Here is a 15734-nt window from a genome sequence, read left to right on the forward strand (position 1 = left end):
TAGATTGGTTTGAGACAGGAAGAAAGTGAGTTAGGAAGGTTTCATAGAAATAGCAATGTGAAAAGCAGCACTTCACATTATAAATGTTTCCATATAAGAGTGGCCTTGGTATCTGAATCATGTATGTTCTGAGCACCTACTCTGTGTTTCTCTAAACCAGTGAGCATCGTTTGGGAATTTTCTAATTCATGTTCCCGGAATGCCATGGCATCCTAGAAGGTGGAGGGGGTAAAAACACAAGGATTTATAGAATTAGAAATCTCAACACAGAGTCACTGCAGAACTCCAGAGATGAAGTGATGAACGTGGACCAGAAAAGTTAGGAATGGCTTTGCGGAGGAGATTGAATTTAAACGCCATATCAAAGGGTGTGCAGGGGTTGAGTAAGCAGGCCACATAAGTATGGCCTAGGAATGGGAGTTAGCTTAAAACCCCTATTGGTAGAAAAGAAGGGCAAGGGAGGAGGAATGAGAGAGAGGTTCTTTACTCACGATGTAAGTTGCTTTGGTATGAACAGGTAGAATGGGTGCACTGGAGTGAGAGAAAAATTCAACTGTAAAATACAGTCAAGAAACAAAGCAGTTTTCAACCTTTGCTCTTACCTGTTTGTTAGTTTCTGCTAGGTGTGTTACGTGTCTGTTGGGCACTTATTATGCATTGCAAAAGGAAGAAAAATGATGCAGAGTGTCAAGGAGCCTGGAGGCTCACACAGCCTCTGCCAGCACCTTACTATGTGAAATTGTTTTTATAAAACAGAGGAAGAGGAGGGAAAATAGAGTTGGGTTAGAGGGAGACCTGAACTTCCTCTTTTATAAGATGAAAGTAATATTTCTTTTCTAATAGGTGCTTAAACTCCCATGCATCACTGACGGGATCTTAAAGATGTCTAAAAGAAGAGCATGAGAAAAATTATTGACCAGTAAATGAGTGCTTTAGGGGGAAAAAATAGTGGTATTTTATCAAATGTTTTGCTATCTTGGGTTTGTTTTGCTTTATTCCATTTTGTTCAGTTTGCTATTTGTTTTGCTCCTTAGGGGAAAAGAGAAATTCCCAAATATAAGAAAGATTTCATTTCCTCTAGAGAGAATATTGCAGGAACATCATGGAAACGTCTAGAGCAGTGGTTTTCAGGTTATCCAAGAACTCCCCGGCATGGCATGGAATATGTGGTGTGAATGTATATATATATATATATATATATATATTTTTTTTTTTTTTGGTGAGAGGGTCCATAGCTGGCCTCCAGTTCTTCAGAGAATCTTATGGGGCAAAAAGAAGTTACAGACTACCAACACAGGGCCGGGATTATGGGCCTTTGATGAGATACAGGCCTCAAGGAAGTGGAAGCTTGGCTTTGGATCTGTAGCAGGGTCAGTACCTGACTCTCCTCACCCTGGCCGGGCTTTGGGGCCAGTTTTCCCACGTGCCTGCTATGCCGGCTCTGCCAGCAAGAGTGAGGGGCAGAGGCTGCCTGGAACCGGGCTCTGTGCATCCCTTCCCTTGTCTGTAAAATAATGACAGCTGCAGCGGCTTCATCTTGTGAGTAGTGAGAAGGGATCGCAACAGTCTGTGCAAAGCCCCTAGCCCAGTGACTCTACGTGCTAAACTTGAAACATTTTTCTATTTTACTGACATATAGCTGATTTATAGTGTTGTGTTAATTTCTGCGGTACAACAAAGTAATTCGGTTATATAGGTACATTCTCTTTCATATTCTTTTCCAAGATGGTTTATCATAGGGTAGTGGCTCAAGTAGGGCTTGTCCAGTAGCTCAAATGGTAAAGAATCTGCCTACAGTACAGGAGACCTGGATTCAAGCCCTGAGTCAGGAAGATCCCCTGGAGAAGGAAGTGGCAACCCACTCCAGTATTCTTGCCTGGAAAATCCCATGGACAGAGGAGCCTGGCAGGCTACAGTCCATGAGGTTGGAAAAGAGTTGGACCCAAGTTAGTGATGGAGCACACAGGAGCACGCATTGTATATATCTCCCTGTGCTCTAGTAGGACCTTGCTGTTTATCCATTCTATGTTTAAGTTTACTTCTGCTAATCCCAAACTCCCAATCCTTCTCTCCCTCACCGACATGCTGAGCTTTTAATAAATGTGAGCTATTCATATTTGGCTTAGAAATGATCTAGGATGCTTATTTAGAGATAAATGTTTTCCTTGAATTCTCTGATAAATAATGGAGCAAGCCCAAGTACACATTATATTAGCCAGTCATAGAGAAAGGTGATGGGGCAAGTGAGAGAGAGATATGCTATAACATGGGGGACAAAGGTGGATGCCATCTGTGAGCAAATCTTCCAGTTTAAAAGACAATTAAGTAAAACCAACCAAAACAAAAAAAAGCGTTAACAAACCACAGCATCGTGGTCTGCAGCTGGAATTTTGGTGCATTTTAACAGCGGGCTTGTGTTGCATTCCCAAAATAGCACCAGGAGAAGACAAGCGAGCGGAAGCAGAGTTCTGGATTGTCCTTGTACTAAACATTCTTTTCAAAGAAAACAAAATCTTCTATTTGATCGTGTTGTTGTTGTTGTTTTAATTAGAAAACCCCAATATTACTTTAAGAGGGAAAGGGGAAGCATTCCAAATGCCTCTGAGTTCTAAAGGGATGAATTTGAAAATAGAGCCCATTTGGTTTTATCCTCAGCCATGAGTTTCCAGGAAGAGAAATGAAAAATAATATGAAAACTTGTCGAGTTTTATATCGATGAAATGAAACAAAGGAAAAACAGAATTGAACCATTGTACATAAAGGGCACTTTCTTAAAAGTTCCCAGTGTTTACCACATGAAATCATTCCCCTTGGCGGCAAACCTAAAAATGGCCTCGCCTTCTAAAAATAACACACTCCTTATCTTTACTTTAGTGGTAATGATAAAAAATCCCCCTGCCAATGCAGGAGACGTAGGTTTGATCCCTGGATTGGAAAGATCCCATGGAGCAGGGAATGGCAACCCACTCCAGTATTCTTGCCTGGAGAATCCCATGTACAGAGGAGCCTTGTGGGCTACACTCCATGGGGTTGCAAAGAGTCAGACACGACTGAGCTACTGAGCACCCACGCAGACAAGTGCCATGCTGGGCTTGCAGGGCTGGGTAGCCATCCATTCAGGGCTCCATGGGACAAGGTGGGGACTCCAGAGGCTGAGTCTTAGCTGTGGGTCAGGAATTGATTCTGTGTTTGAATTTTATGCTGTGCATCCACCTGTCTCTCGAAGGCCATGCAGACCTTCCCAGGCAAAGGAACCTCCCCAGGCATCCACAATTCCCAGACTTACCTGGGCATTTATAGATTTTCAACTGATTTCAACAGGAGAAATAACTGGCCTAGATCAGTGGTTCTCAACCAAGAGCAGGTTTGCCCCTCAGGGGACACGTAGCAGTGACTTTCACCTGGCCCTCACCAGGCCTTCCTGTAGCACCCTCTGCCTTGCTGAGCTTCCTGGGGTGCCTTGGCATATTTTATCTATTTCTGTCTTTGCATACAGTGTTCTCACCACTGTGAAGGTGCCCCGTGCGCCAGCTCCTCTGTTTTTCAGCCCAGCAAACTATTCTCCTTCAAGGTTTTGGGCAAATGTTGCCCCCTCTTTGGAGTGTCTTCCCTGGGGCCTCCAGAGTTGATCGTTTCATACTTTATACTCATGCGTGCATGCTCAGTTCAGTTGTGTCCGACTCTTTCTGACCCTGTAGACTGTAGCCTGTCAGGCTCCTCTGTCCATGGGATTTCCTAGGCAAGAATACTGGAGTGGGTTGCCATTCCCTCCTCCAGGGGATCTTCTCGACTACTTGTAATTGATCAGTTGCTTTTCTCCTCTAGAATGTGAACCCTTTAAAATAAGGAGTGGTTTGTGATCTTTGTTGGAAAAAACTTTAGAATAATTAAAATCCATGAAAAATGCCCATCTATGGTGGGTACTGAGTGGATGGAGTAATAAAGAGATGATGGGTTGATGGATGAAGGGATAGATAGAGGGATGGATACATGGTCAGTCGAATGGATGAACATCAATATTTTTTGAGAGCAGACAGGATAGAAATTTTATATAGTACCAGTTTCACAAAAACAGCATTCTAAAATTTTACTCAGTATGCTATTGAGATGACCACTGAGCTATGAACTTCAAGATGTGAAGCAAAAGGAAAATGTGATGCCCTTCATGGATTCTGACAGAGATGATGTGGTCCTTGCAGAAAAAAAATGAGAAAGTAAAAAGATTCAATTGATTATTTAACCGCTCAGTGTTTTGAAAAGCAAAAATCACAACCATCCTTGTATCCTCTGCTTCTGTAGGTCACTGGGAACAAAATGACATCTCTAAACTTGGCCACCATATTTGGACCCAACCTGCTGCACAAGCAGAAGTCGTCAGACAAAGAGTTCTCAGTCCAGAGTTCGGCCCGCGCTGAAGAGAGCACAGCCATCATTGCTGTGGTGCAGAAAATGATCGAAAATTATGAAGCCCTGTTCATGGTGAGTGTCCCGCGTTTGGCAGGACATCTCGGTAAGCTGCCTGTTGATTGCCTCTTGGTGGCATAATGAAACAGGGACACCACCTTTTGGCTCATAGTACTGGTCATTGACTAAATTCACTGGAAGCCAGGCAATTTCAGTAGGAATAGAAATGTACACACCTATGACATCACTGTAAGTTTATGATTCCATGTTTTAACAAACATATCCAAATTATAAATGTCACTTCCTTGTCTCCTAAACAATAGTCATGTTTTGGAATCACTTGATGAATTGTATAGCAGTGTCCTTGCCCCCAAAATTGATAAAAAGACCTCTTTTTGGAATTATGTGTGGCCCCCATGAATTCATGTATTTATAACCATCCTCAGCAATGGCCCCTCCTCCAAGGTCAATCTGGAGATTCTGCTTCCTGCATGAAGCTCTACCTATCTTCCCTGTGTCCTTCTCACATCACTTTGCCATGTTACTTCTCTGTTCCTTGAACCCTATTACTGTTCCTATTGATGTTTATCTTATCATTGTGTTGAAGTCATGTATGGCTGTTTCCCCTAGTAGATTATAAGCGCATTTAGAACACAGGCTGTGCCCTTGTTATCGCCTCTCTGTATCCTCTGTACAATTTTGGAAGGCTCTCCATCTGGCAGGCACTCAGTAAATATTTTTTTTATTTGTATTGAATTACTGGTTCCTGTTTTCCTTCAGAAAAACTTCATTGCTTGCTCCCACTTCCCTTGGATCATTAGAACAAATGCCAATTCTCTTCTGTGTCTATTCACACTCATAGCACCTATCAAAATTTGTAGGAACCTTCTCGATGGTTCTTCATAGATTTCTTTTTTGAATTTGCAGACACTCACTATAAATCTTACCTATTCCACTAGAGCCTTTAGTGGCTTCTTCAGCTGAGTGTGCTAATTCCCTCTTTTGAATTTCCCTAATATTTTGTCTATGTTTATCAAAGGCCTTGCATTAGATATATTTCCATCCTTGTCTTATACCAGTTATTTTTGTAAATTTGAGAGCCAGTGGTTTAGAATATTTGCTCTCTCTGTTGCACCTTTGTAATCATGACCAAGTAATTCAGTATTCAATAAGCATCAGTTTCAGTTTTTGGAAAATGGGGAAAAAATTAAAATATGACCTGTTTCCCAGGGCGGTTCCCAGAATCCTTTGATATGTGAAAGCATTCTGCAAACTGTAAAATTCTATGCAAATGTTCATCAATAATTGTATGATTTGGGCAACATAAATTGGCTCAGATCTCAGCACTTCAGCACAATAGACACAAATATCACATAAATTTTAATCAGATGTTTAGTGGACAGCCTTCCTGCTGGTGACATAGGGAACCCAGCTCCTTGCATTTAGAGACTCTTCAGTCCCCTAGGATTTCATGGGCCAAACCTAAAAGGGACATCCATCCTGCCCACTCCAATCCCATTGGCCAGAACTCAGCCACAAACTGTACTTCACTGCAAGGGAAGTGGAGAAATGAATTCCTTCTGGATGCCCAGGAGGAAGTGAAAATGGATCTATTGCAGTGAAAAGTTCACTGAGGTAGAAATGTGTCTTGCTCCTCTTTGAGTCTCTGAGGCACTGCCTGTGTGTTGCATGCAGTAGACTCTCAAAAAAATATGGAAATTTTCATGAACTCTATATAATAAATTTCAGGGCTTCCTTGGTAGCTCAGTGGCAAAGAATCCACTTTCCAATGCAGGAGATGCAGGTTCAGTCCCTGGGTTGGGAAGATCCTCTGGAGGAGGAAATGACAACCAACTCCAGTATTCTTGCCTGAGAAATCTCATCGACAGAGGGAGCCTGGCGGGCTACAGTCCATGGGGTCACAAAAGACTTAACACAACTTAACAACTAAACAGCAACAACAGTCTAAGTTTCACCCTTCAGCCAAAATCCTTGTAATTAATTACATATTTGGGTGAATCAGATGTTTGAAGTTTTCAACATTTTCATCAAATTTTAAGTCACATATCATCTTGCCAAGTAGTCTTGGCATTGCTTCATGCTCTGTAGATTAAAAATAATAATACTGCTTGTCAATCTGAATTCCATTCTCTAAACTCTGTATTCTAAGCAAAGTTCTTTATGTGAAACCACAAACCATCAGACATTTCTTTTCACCTCAGATACTAGCAAATTGCTTCATGGCTTCCTTCAAAGTCTAGTTGCCGCCATTTTAATTGTTCCATTCCTCTACTTCCATTTCCCACTGCCTAGATTATTAACAGCACCAGAAGAACGTCAGTACTCAAATCTTTCCCAGCGTTTTCCAGATCTCATCTCTATCTGCCATTCTCTTAGAGACTGATGTCAGAATTCTCTTGGGTAGTAGCTTTCATTTGCGTTCCCCAGTTGTGATCTGTACTTCTCAACAAGGCCTTCCGTGGCCGCCTTGTCTAACATACAGCCCACAACCATGCACGCACATCCTCACTTCCTATTCCCTCTCCCTGCCTTTTCCTCTTAGCACTCATCATTGCTCATAAGGACTTTATTCATTTCTCTTGTTTGTGTTTCCCCACTAGAATATAAGCTTTCTGTTGAAGTGAATTTTTGTTCATTTCCATCTACTTTTTTTACTGCATTACCCCTACACCTGGTACTTGGTGGAAACAAGAAATATTGGTTGGATTAATGAATGATTCAGTGTACCTCTGTGACATATGATGATTTCTGTATTATTGATCCTTACTCCTTATGAAGAAGTATGGGCATGGAGGAATTAAGGCTACCTTTCTCAGAGTAAGTTAACCATTCACGTAAGCATTCTTGATCTCCTTAGACAACCTATAAGATTTATATATTGAGAAAAAGGACAATGAAGTAGGAGGACAGTACAAAGATCTCTAGCGTAGGTCAGTAAAAAGAAAACTGACTTTGCTATAGTCCTCTCTTTACTATACATGGATTCCCTGGTGGCTCAGATGGTAAAGGATCTGCCTGCAATGCAGGAGATCCATGATCAATCCCTGAGTCAGAAAGATCTCCTGGAGGAGGAAATGGCAACTCACTCCAGTATTCTTGCCTGGAGAATCCCATAGACAGAGGTACCTGGTGGGCTCAGTCCATGGGGTCAGAAAGAGTCGGACATGACTGAGCGACTAACACTTATTATACATTAGCTCTGAGACCTCATCTTCTTTGATTTCCATTTCTTTAATTATCAAAGGACTAGGTTAGAATGAATAATAACCAAGATCCCTTCTAGTTCTAAAATCTGCATAGTTCTATGCCCTAGCTTCACCTCTTTTTATTAATTAATCTCCTCACTTGTAGATGGATTTTGGAATATTTGGCATTTCAGAATCTAGTTTGTTATACTGACACTGGTGACTGGTTGGCAAAGCTGGTCTGTGTGAATGGACAAAAATTCATTCCTGTATATAGCTGTTTCATTTTGTTTTGCTTTAAGAAGCTTTCAGAAGTAGTGCAGTAATTCCAAACAAGAAAGGATGAAGCTAGACAGAACCTAATGGTTAAAGGTGGTTAGCTATTGTACTCTTTCACAGTTCTTGGAAATGTTTACGAAGTCAGAGTAGGAGGCATCACTTCCCGTTGGCATCAGAAAGGAAGACTTGTTAGAAAAGGTGGCTGTGAGCTCATCCTTCAAGGCAAAATGCACTCTGGAGGCAGTGGTTCCATGGAACTGATGAAAGGGATATAAAAACCCACAGAGGCCTGGCAGGGGCCCAAAGCTTGTTCTGAGTGTTATAATGTCCTTCATTTCCACATGTTGACACTGCCTTTCCCAAGTGGCCAGTATCTGACTTAATGGGAAAGGGCCAAAAAGAACCTGACTGTCCCAGAACACAGAAGCGATACCCAGCTTTAGAGGCTGACCTGCAATTTGAGAGCGTGGCTAGGACAGTTTTTTTTTTTTTTTTTTCTTTTTTTTAAACTGGTTGTTTGCTTTTCAGACACTGGGTTAGAAATCATCCAGCTGGAAAGAGGTCATGATAACACCCACCATGATGATCACTCTATCAAAAGACCAAAGCAGCAGATTAAAATCACAGTTCTCAAACTTGAACATGCAGCAGAGTCGTAAGAAAAATTTGTCAGACATTCAGATTCCTGGGCTGCACTCCAGAGATTCAGACTGAGTAGCAATGAGATGGGGCCCAGAATTGTGCGCTAATGAATGCCTCCAGGGCTTTCTGCTAGTTTCCTAATCACACCTTGGGAAAACCACATCTTGGGAAACTCCCAAAATGGTGGGAGGACCATGAGCTTTACAAACAGTTCCCAGAATTCAAATCTCTGCTGAGCCAGGTATTTGCTATGTAATCTTGGCCCTATTCTAAGTCGTCATTTTTCTGTTGGAAACAAACAAACAAAAAAGATGAAGCTTTACAGGATTATTTTGAGAATTAGAAATGATATCATAGGGCACTTAACGGCATGGACTAGGTACATCAAAGGGCTTCCCTGGTGGCTCAGACAGTAAAGAATCTGCCTACAATGCAGAAGACCCAGGTTCAATCCCTGGGTCGTGAAGATCCGCTGGAGAAGGGCATGGCAACCCACTCCAGTATTCTTGCCTGAGAAATCCCATGAACAGAGCAGCCTGGTGGGCTACAGTCCACGGGGTCGCAAAGAGTTGGACATGAATGAGCGATTAACACACACACACACACACACACACACACAGGCATTTCAGAAACAGAGAGAAATCACTGCTATTATTACATGAAATTGATCAGGTGCCTGCCCTATCAAAGTACCTCCAGGTGTCACCTTGGCAGTGATGCCCATCTGCACCTCGCCATGTGACACTGTGACCTGCTCCTACATATATATACTCCTAGCCCTTTATTCTTTTCTTCCTTTTAGCTATAGCACTTAGCACTTTCAACTCACTGTGTATTATGCTTGTTGAAACCTAATAGAATGCAAACTTTATGAAAGCAGGGATTTTTGCTTGTTTTATTCACTGATATCCACAGCACCTAGAAAATACTTGGCAGAAAATGGGAGCTCAGTAATTATTTGTTTAAAAAAAATACTGTAATACTGTATTGCTAAGAAAAAAATGTGTTTTTTTTTAAATTCAGTACCCATACACCTTAGATTCCCCAACCTTTAAATCATAACCCTCCTTCCCTGATATCAGTAACTATGTAAAAATTGAAAACACAAAATCATACTCTCTCTGGGAACACTGAAAATCAAAGGGAAGAATCATGCATATCTAGAAACGATCAGTGGTATCACTGCGAGGCAGAAAGCATTCAGCTACTCCATCAGGGACCCATTAATTGTTCTGAAAGTTGTGGCTTCTGTAGCTGATGTTGGGAATGCCAGAGAAAATTCATCGTGGCACTTGGAATTAATAAGAGCTTCAGAGCAGAGTGGAGAAAAGAGTCCGCTCCCTCTCAGGGCCGATACTACTAGGGCTTCTTTTTTGGAGAGAGGGAAAGAGGCAAAGGCACCGCCCTTATGGGCTGATGGAAAGTGCCGAGCACAGTGGAGACATGGGAACGCCAGAGCGTTCCCACTCTGCTGATTGGTCAGCCTTAGCTGGGGATCAGCACAGCACACGTGGGAAATTTCGAATGAGAACTACTGGGAGCAAGGGTCAGAGGCTGTGATGAAGATTCCAAGCTTAGAAGCCAAGCTTTGCTCTGTGTTCTCTTCTTTCCCGGCACAAATTACATTTTCTTAAAATTTCTTTCGCATGCCAAGTCAAAAGGAGTCAAGCAAGAACCCAGATCATCAAACTAGAGACCACCCCCTATCGACATAGCTAGATAATTATATGTGATTTCCATTTCCCTTTTTATATAACCACTGTTTTTCTTTTTTAAATAACCACTGTTCGTGTGCCAGGAGTTGGGCTAGTTATTATGTACATCATAATAATTTATTCTAAATTTCACCATGATTTCATGAGAAGTAAGCCAAGAGTGTTTGCCCAAGTGATGCAACAACTGTAAGTGAACTATTACTACAGTGTGATACCCCCCCTACTCAAAAGATGAGGTACTTTAACATGATGTCTCATATATGGAGTCCATTTGGCCAGGAGTGGGTGGGGGAAAATATTTTAGCCAATTTGAAAATGGGGAGTAAAGGGGACCTTTAACAGCATCGGTCCTTCTGAACTGATCATAACACTGACCCACTCGATGTCCAGGCCAGCAGATGGCTACAAGAGCCAGTGTGTGTTCCTGCTGGAGCCAGCTCACTTTGTCCCTGTCTGCAATGACAGAATGCATGCTCTGTTGCTGCAGGGGGAGAGGGGCCAGAGTGTATTACACCTGATCCGTTTCCACTTCCTGTAACCTGTTACCATGGAGCAAAGACTACTCCTTGCTCTTCATCTTCCACAAGTCATTCCCCATCACAGCTCCATGAATCCTGGGCTCTTAGACTGTATTTGTTCGTGAATGCTTCCTAATTGCCAAAAACGCTGTGCGGCATGGGTTGGCACGTGAGAAAATTTTTTTGAATTTCTTAATGCATTCTGACCCTTCAAATGCACTGAGACCTCTTTACATAATATTAAGCCATCCTCCAAACCAGAGCTGCACAAAGGTCCAAGGCTGGGCCTGCCCATGTTTGAGCTTTTGCTCCCATAAATAGCCAAAGTGATTTCTTGAGTGTGTTTGTTAGCTGAAAAGAAATGTCATCATGACTTTCAGTGACATTTACTTCTGCTGGGGAGTGTTAAAGTTTTCAATGCAAAGCATCCTTCTTGGTTCAGTGCCAAGTGGTGGATTGGTGTGAAACACCTGGTGGCAAGACAGAGCAGTAGGATTGGGTCCTGGGAACTGCTCTTCCAGATGCCCTTAATGGTTTGTTATGGTGACTTAGCCAATGGAGAAAACTCAAACCATCCTTCCCTCTCTGTGGTTTATGGAATAAAATACATCATAGCAGTTATACCCGAGGCAATCATTCAAGGTTTCATTTTTAATTTGATAGGGTGGATTTTAATTGTGACAGTTTTATTCCTTCATATGTGCAGTGTTTACATTTTTTCTTTCAAGCAGGAGAGTCCAAAGTTCTTTTGATTTTTGAAATAGCATTATCCTTTGAAGGAACATATGAAAATCTAAGGAGTTGAGTCTCCAAATAAACACAACCATATATGGTACCCTTAGAAAATATCTAAAGTTGCTAAATACTTGAGTAAAACCCAATGGAGATTTTGCTTTGAAACAATAAATTGTAAAGGAAGAAGCCCTTTTGGGATGGGTTTGGTTCCTTCACGTAAACGTTCAGAATTGATTGATTTAAAAAAAGTAATATGCTTTTTATGATTCTACTCCTTAGTTTCCGTTTCACTACATGCAAAGTCCCAGAAGAAAAAAAATTTGATTATTGAGTCATACATTTCATTTTTAGAGTTTTTGTATTGATGGCAACAGTAGTTTAAGAACTTATTAGAAAAATTCTAGTGATCCTCAGTTGGGAAAGGAAATTTATTTTCCAACTCTAAAAATGAGTAACAAGGAAATTGTCCTATAGCCTGAGATTGGTACCACTTCCAAGAAGAGAGAAACAACTAGACCAGTGTACATCATGAAGACCAATAATCCTGGGTTATTTTTTATTAGTATTTGTAGCGATTCCAACAGCATTCATTCAGTAACCATTGCAGAGGAAGCACCAGCCTAGCTTGTGTTCTGAAAGAGCATAAAGTTGAGTGTGTGAGCGAATGAGTAAGTGGGTGAACGGTCCTGGATATGCTGGTAGGAGTTCCAACTGCAACTGCAGTCAACTATGGGTGGTGGCAAACCTCAGGGTTTATTGGGCTGCCAGAAAATTTGTTCAAAGATGTATGGAGAAACCCAAATGAACTTTTAGGCCAATTGAATATTATCTCATAAGAAGAAGCCTGGGGGCACAATTTTAGCAGCTCAGTTGCACTTATCCTCTCTCTGGTCCACCATCTTTAGCTGAAGAGACCACAATCATTTTCAGCAGCTCTTGCAGCCATTATCACATCCAGTCACAAAGAGAGATGTTTTCTCTCCTGCATCTCTTGTCAATATGAAGGAGAGCCTTTTCTAGAAGCTTCTACAAGACCCCCCCCCTTGGGGTCCCTTGGCCAGGATTGGCCCATATGATCTTGACGTAGCTGTGAAGGAGGCCAGTTGACAGAGAACTGCAACCTCTCAAAGTTCCAGGCAGTCAAGTCAGATAATCCCTGCTTTCTGACAATGTGACCAGCCCAAAGACCTGAGGTCTGACAGAAGAGAAAAAGCCAAAAGGTAGAAGCTACACAGAGTCTAACTTCAAGAGGTCATACAGTGTAGCTCTAGAAATTCAAGGGGCAGTCGAGAATGGAGACATGTTGAGAAGAAATCCCAGAACTTCCTTACCCACCAGAAGTGTTAGGCAGAAGAGAATAGGCAGGTTTCTTTGCAAGCACCCAGGATAAGAGGTGGAAATTGATGGCTGTTAGGCAAGAAAAAAAATCTCAGAACAAATATTCACATCTCTAACTGATCTGCTTTTAGTTTTTTAACTGTTTGACTTATTTTGTCTATTTCCAATACAGTTTTTATTCTAAAGTTCTTTGCAACTCTTCAGATACTTTCAAATTTGTTAGCCCTTTGATCCACATAGCATCCCCATAAAGGAGAAGGGGACAGATAGGACATGCTCGGATTTCCAGATGGAGGAACAGAATCCTAAAGAAGATGGTTGATGTTTCCCAAGTTTATATTAATTATAAGCAGCAGAGCCAAAACTGGAGCTCAGGAGCTATTGATTCCTGGTCAGATATTCTTTCAACAGCATCCTAATTACTGAAAAGGAATGTGTGTGTGGACGCTCTGCCTGGGTGTTTCTTCTTCCGCGCTGTGAGCTGCTATTTCCTGTCAGGTCATTCTCTTCACTTTGGTTTCTCTATTAAGTATCTAAATTAATAGAAAATGAATACTCATCCTATTGAACTGAGCCAGTAATTTGAAATTTTTATTAAATAGTAGGAAATGAAATGTGCAAATGTGGACACAGATAAGAGGAATTATTGGGAAAACAGCACTGAATGCTGTTGTATGAATATTAAAAGTCAGTTCCAGGCATCATTTCAAATTCTCTACTTTCATTTTCCCACTGGCTCCAATTTTCTGAACTATTCCTTTATTTTTTAAACAAACGTGGTTTTATCATGTGAATTCTGAAAGCTGCTTTAAATCATGTTGTAACAAGATGGGCTATGAATAAATTAATTAAAGTAATGGCTTATGTATTATCCACTGTAGTCAGTCTTGTGTAATACATAGGAAAATAGTACCTACCCTCCCTGCAATACACAGATCCATACATATTTAAGCTATATTTTTTCAGTCATTTGTAAACAGTGTCTCCAAGGCAAAATAGTACCAAGAGTCTTTTAGAAAGGAACTGTAGATAGGGTTATAACACTGACCCTTTCTATTTGCATTTCTTACCAAATAAAGGCCACATATGCTACAGAAAATAAACATCAGTAATTGTAATTTGTTACGAATGAAGCCTAGTTGAATGAGTAAAACTCTGAATTGCAGAATGGTTTTTGAAAATGTATGCAAAGTTATTTTCAAATAATGATCCCTCATGTAAGCTATTCTAATAATGAACCTGAGTTGATCAGAGAACTGATATTGTGATGTTTGCACCACTCTGAAGGCCATCCACGCCAACTGTTTATTCTTAGTGGGAATGGATTTGGTGCTTGGAGCAAAATTTTTTATTACATGTCTAAGCATAGGAAATTTTAAATTAAACTAACTGGACAAAAATACACATAGTTTTCCTAATTTGCTCGTGAAAGTTTCTTTTTTTGAAAAAAAATTTATTGTATATATTGTTGGCCTATACCATTTTTTGCTTCGCAGTTCATTTTTTTTTTTTTAATGAGTTCCCTCTCTTCTCATTTTCACCCTTTGAATTTTACTTTTGGAAAAACTGATGGAATCATGTGTATCTGTTGGGTCATATTGTTTGTAAACATTGTCAGTCTTTTAATTGATTTAATGTATTCAATAAAGTAAGAGAATAGATATTCCCATTCTGGACCTAAAGTCCTGCTCCTCTCTTCTCCTTCCATTCTCATTCCTAGGCCATTGCACTTGGTCACTGAGCTTTAAGTACTATCTATATGTGTGTCCCCCAAATTTCTATGTTCCACCCAGGACTCTTTCTGAACCCCAGACCCTTATTCCTGATCACTTACTAGAGCTTTCCTTCATTTGGATGTCTCACAGGCCTCTCACTCTTATACCTAAGTGAAGTGAAAGTGCTAGTCACTCAGTTGTGTCCGACTCTTTTCGACCCCATGAACTGTAGCCCACCAGGCTCCTCTGTCCATGGGATGCTCCAGGCAAGAATACTGGAGTGGGTATCCTATTCCTTCTCCAGGGATAAGCCCACCTGGGTCTCCTGTGTCGCAGGCAGATTCTTTACTGTTTGAGCCACTAGGGAAGCCACAGTCCTAGGCTCTACCCCCAGCCTCCTCCTCGTCCTGCAGCTTCTCTGTATCAGTAAACAGCACTCCCGTCCTTCCTGGGAACGTTGACGTCAGCCTCTCTTCTTCATCCCCTGCTCCCTCTCCTCTTCCTTCTCTCTCTCCACCCAGTCGATTAGCTGCTGCTATGGTCTCTACTTTCACTGTCTCCAGGATCCAAATATTTCTCATCCACTCACCACGCTGGCTTGGCCCTCCCTTATCTCTCTTCTGGATGTATCGACAACAATTCCCCCATCTGCGCTCCCAGCTTCACCCTTTGCTTCTTTGCAATCTCCTAGCACCTCGGTAGCCATAGTGATGACAAGTTGTGTTCGTCTTCTGCTCAGAACTTCCAGAGGCTCCTTGCCTTTTCGATTGAGAGCAGAAATCATTATCATGGAGTAAGACTCCACAACATCTGGCCTTGGTTACCTGACCTCCTTCCTACCACTCGCCTTCTTCCTCTCACTCTGTTCCAATTTCCCTGGCCTCCTCACTGCTCCTGACTCAACATCTTGCTGTTTCTTTCTCCCTTCTCCTTGGAATGATTTTCTCCAATTCCCTCCTCCTTTCCATTCTCTGCTAAAATGTCAGTTTCTCTGACAATCCCATTTAAATGGCATGCTCCCACCCAGGATTCTTTGTTCCCTGTCTTGGCTTTATCTTTCTCCAAGTGATCCTTGCTATGTTTTCTGTTTATTTCTTTAGTGCCAGTCTTCCCATATTCACTGTCAGCTTCAAGGAGACATGAATTCTTGTATGTTTTGTTTGTTGCTGAATCCCAGAATCC

General features: G+C 41.5%; 1 protein-coding gene across 7 annotated transcripts in view; it reads left to right on the forward strand.

Annotated features, from left to right (window-relative positions):
- ARHGAP6 (Rho GTPase activating protein 6) overlaps positions 1 to 15734 on the forward strand; it is a 790573-nt gene that overhangs the window by 504759 nt on the left and 270080 nt on the right. For all 7 annotated transcript variants that reach the window (XM_045164531.1, XM_025277133.3, XM_044937362.2 and 4 more), the window contains exon 9: positions 4300 to 4479. In XM_045164531.1, coding sequence (XP_045020466.1) covers positions 4300 to 4479 — 180 coding nt within the window. The remainder of the gene's footprint in view (positions 1 to 4299; positions 4480 to 15734) is intronic.

The sequence above is a fragment of the Bubalus bubalis genome, chromosome X, assembly GCF_019923935.1.
Source record: "Bubalus bubalis isolate 160015118507 breed Murrah chromosome X, NDDB_SH_1, whole genome shotgun sequence".
Classification (NCBI taxonomy): domain Eukaryota; kingdom Metazoa; phylum Chordata; class Mammalia; order Artiodactyla; family Bovidae; genus Bubalus; species Bubalus bubalis.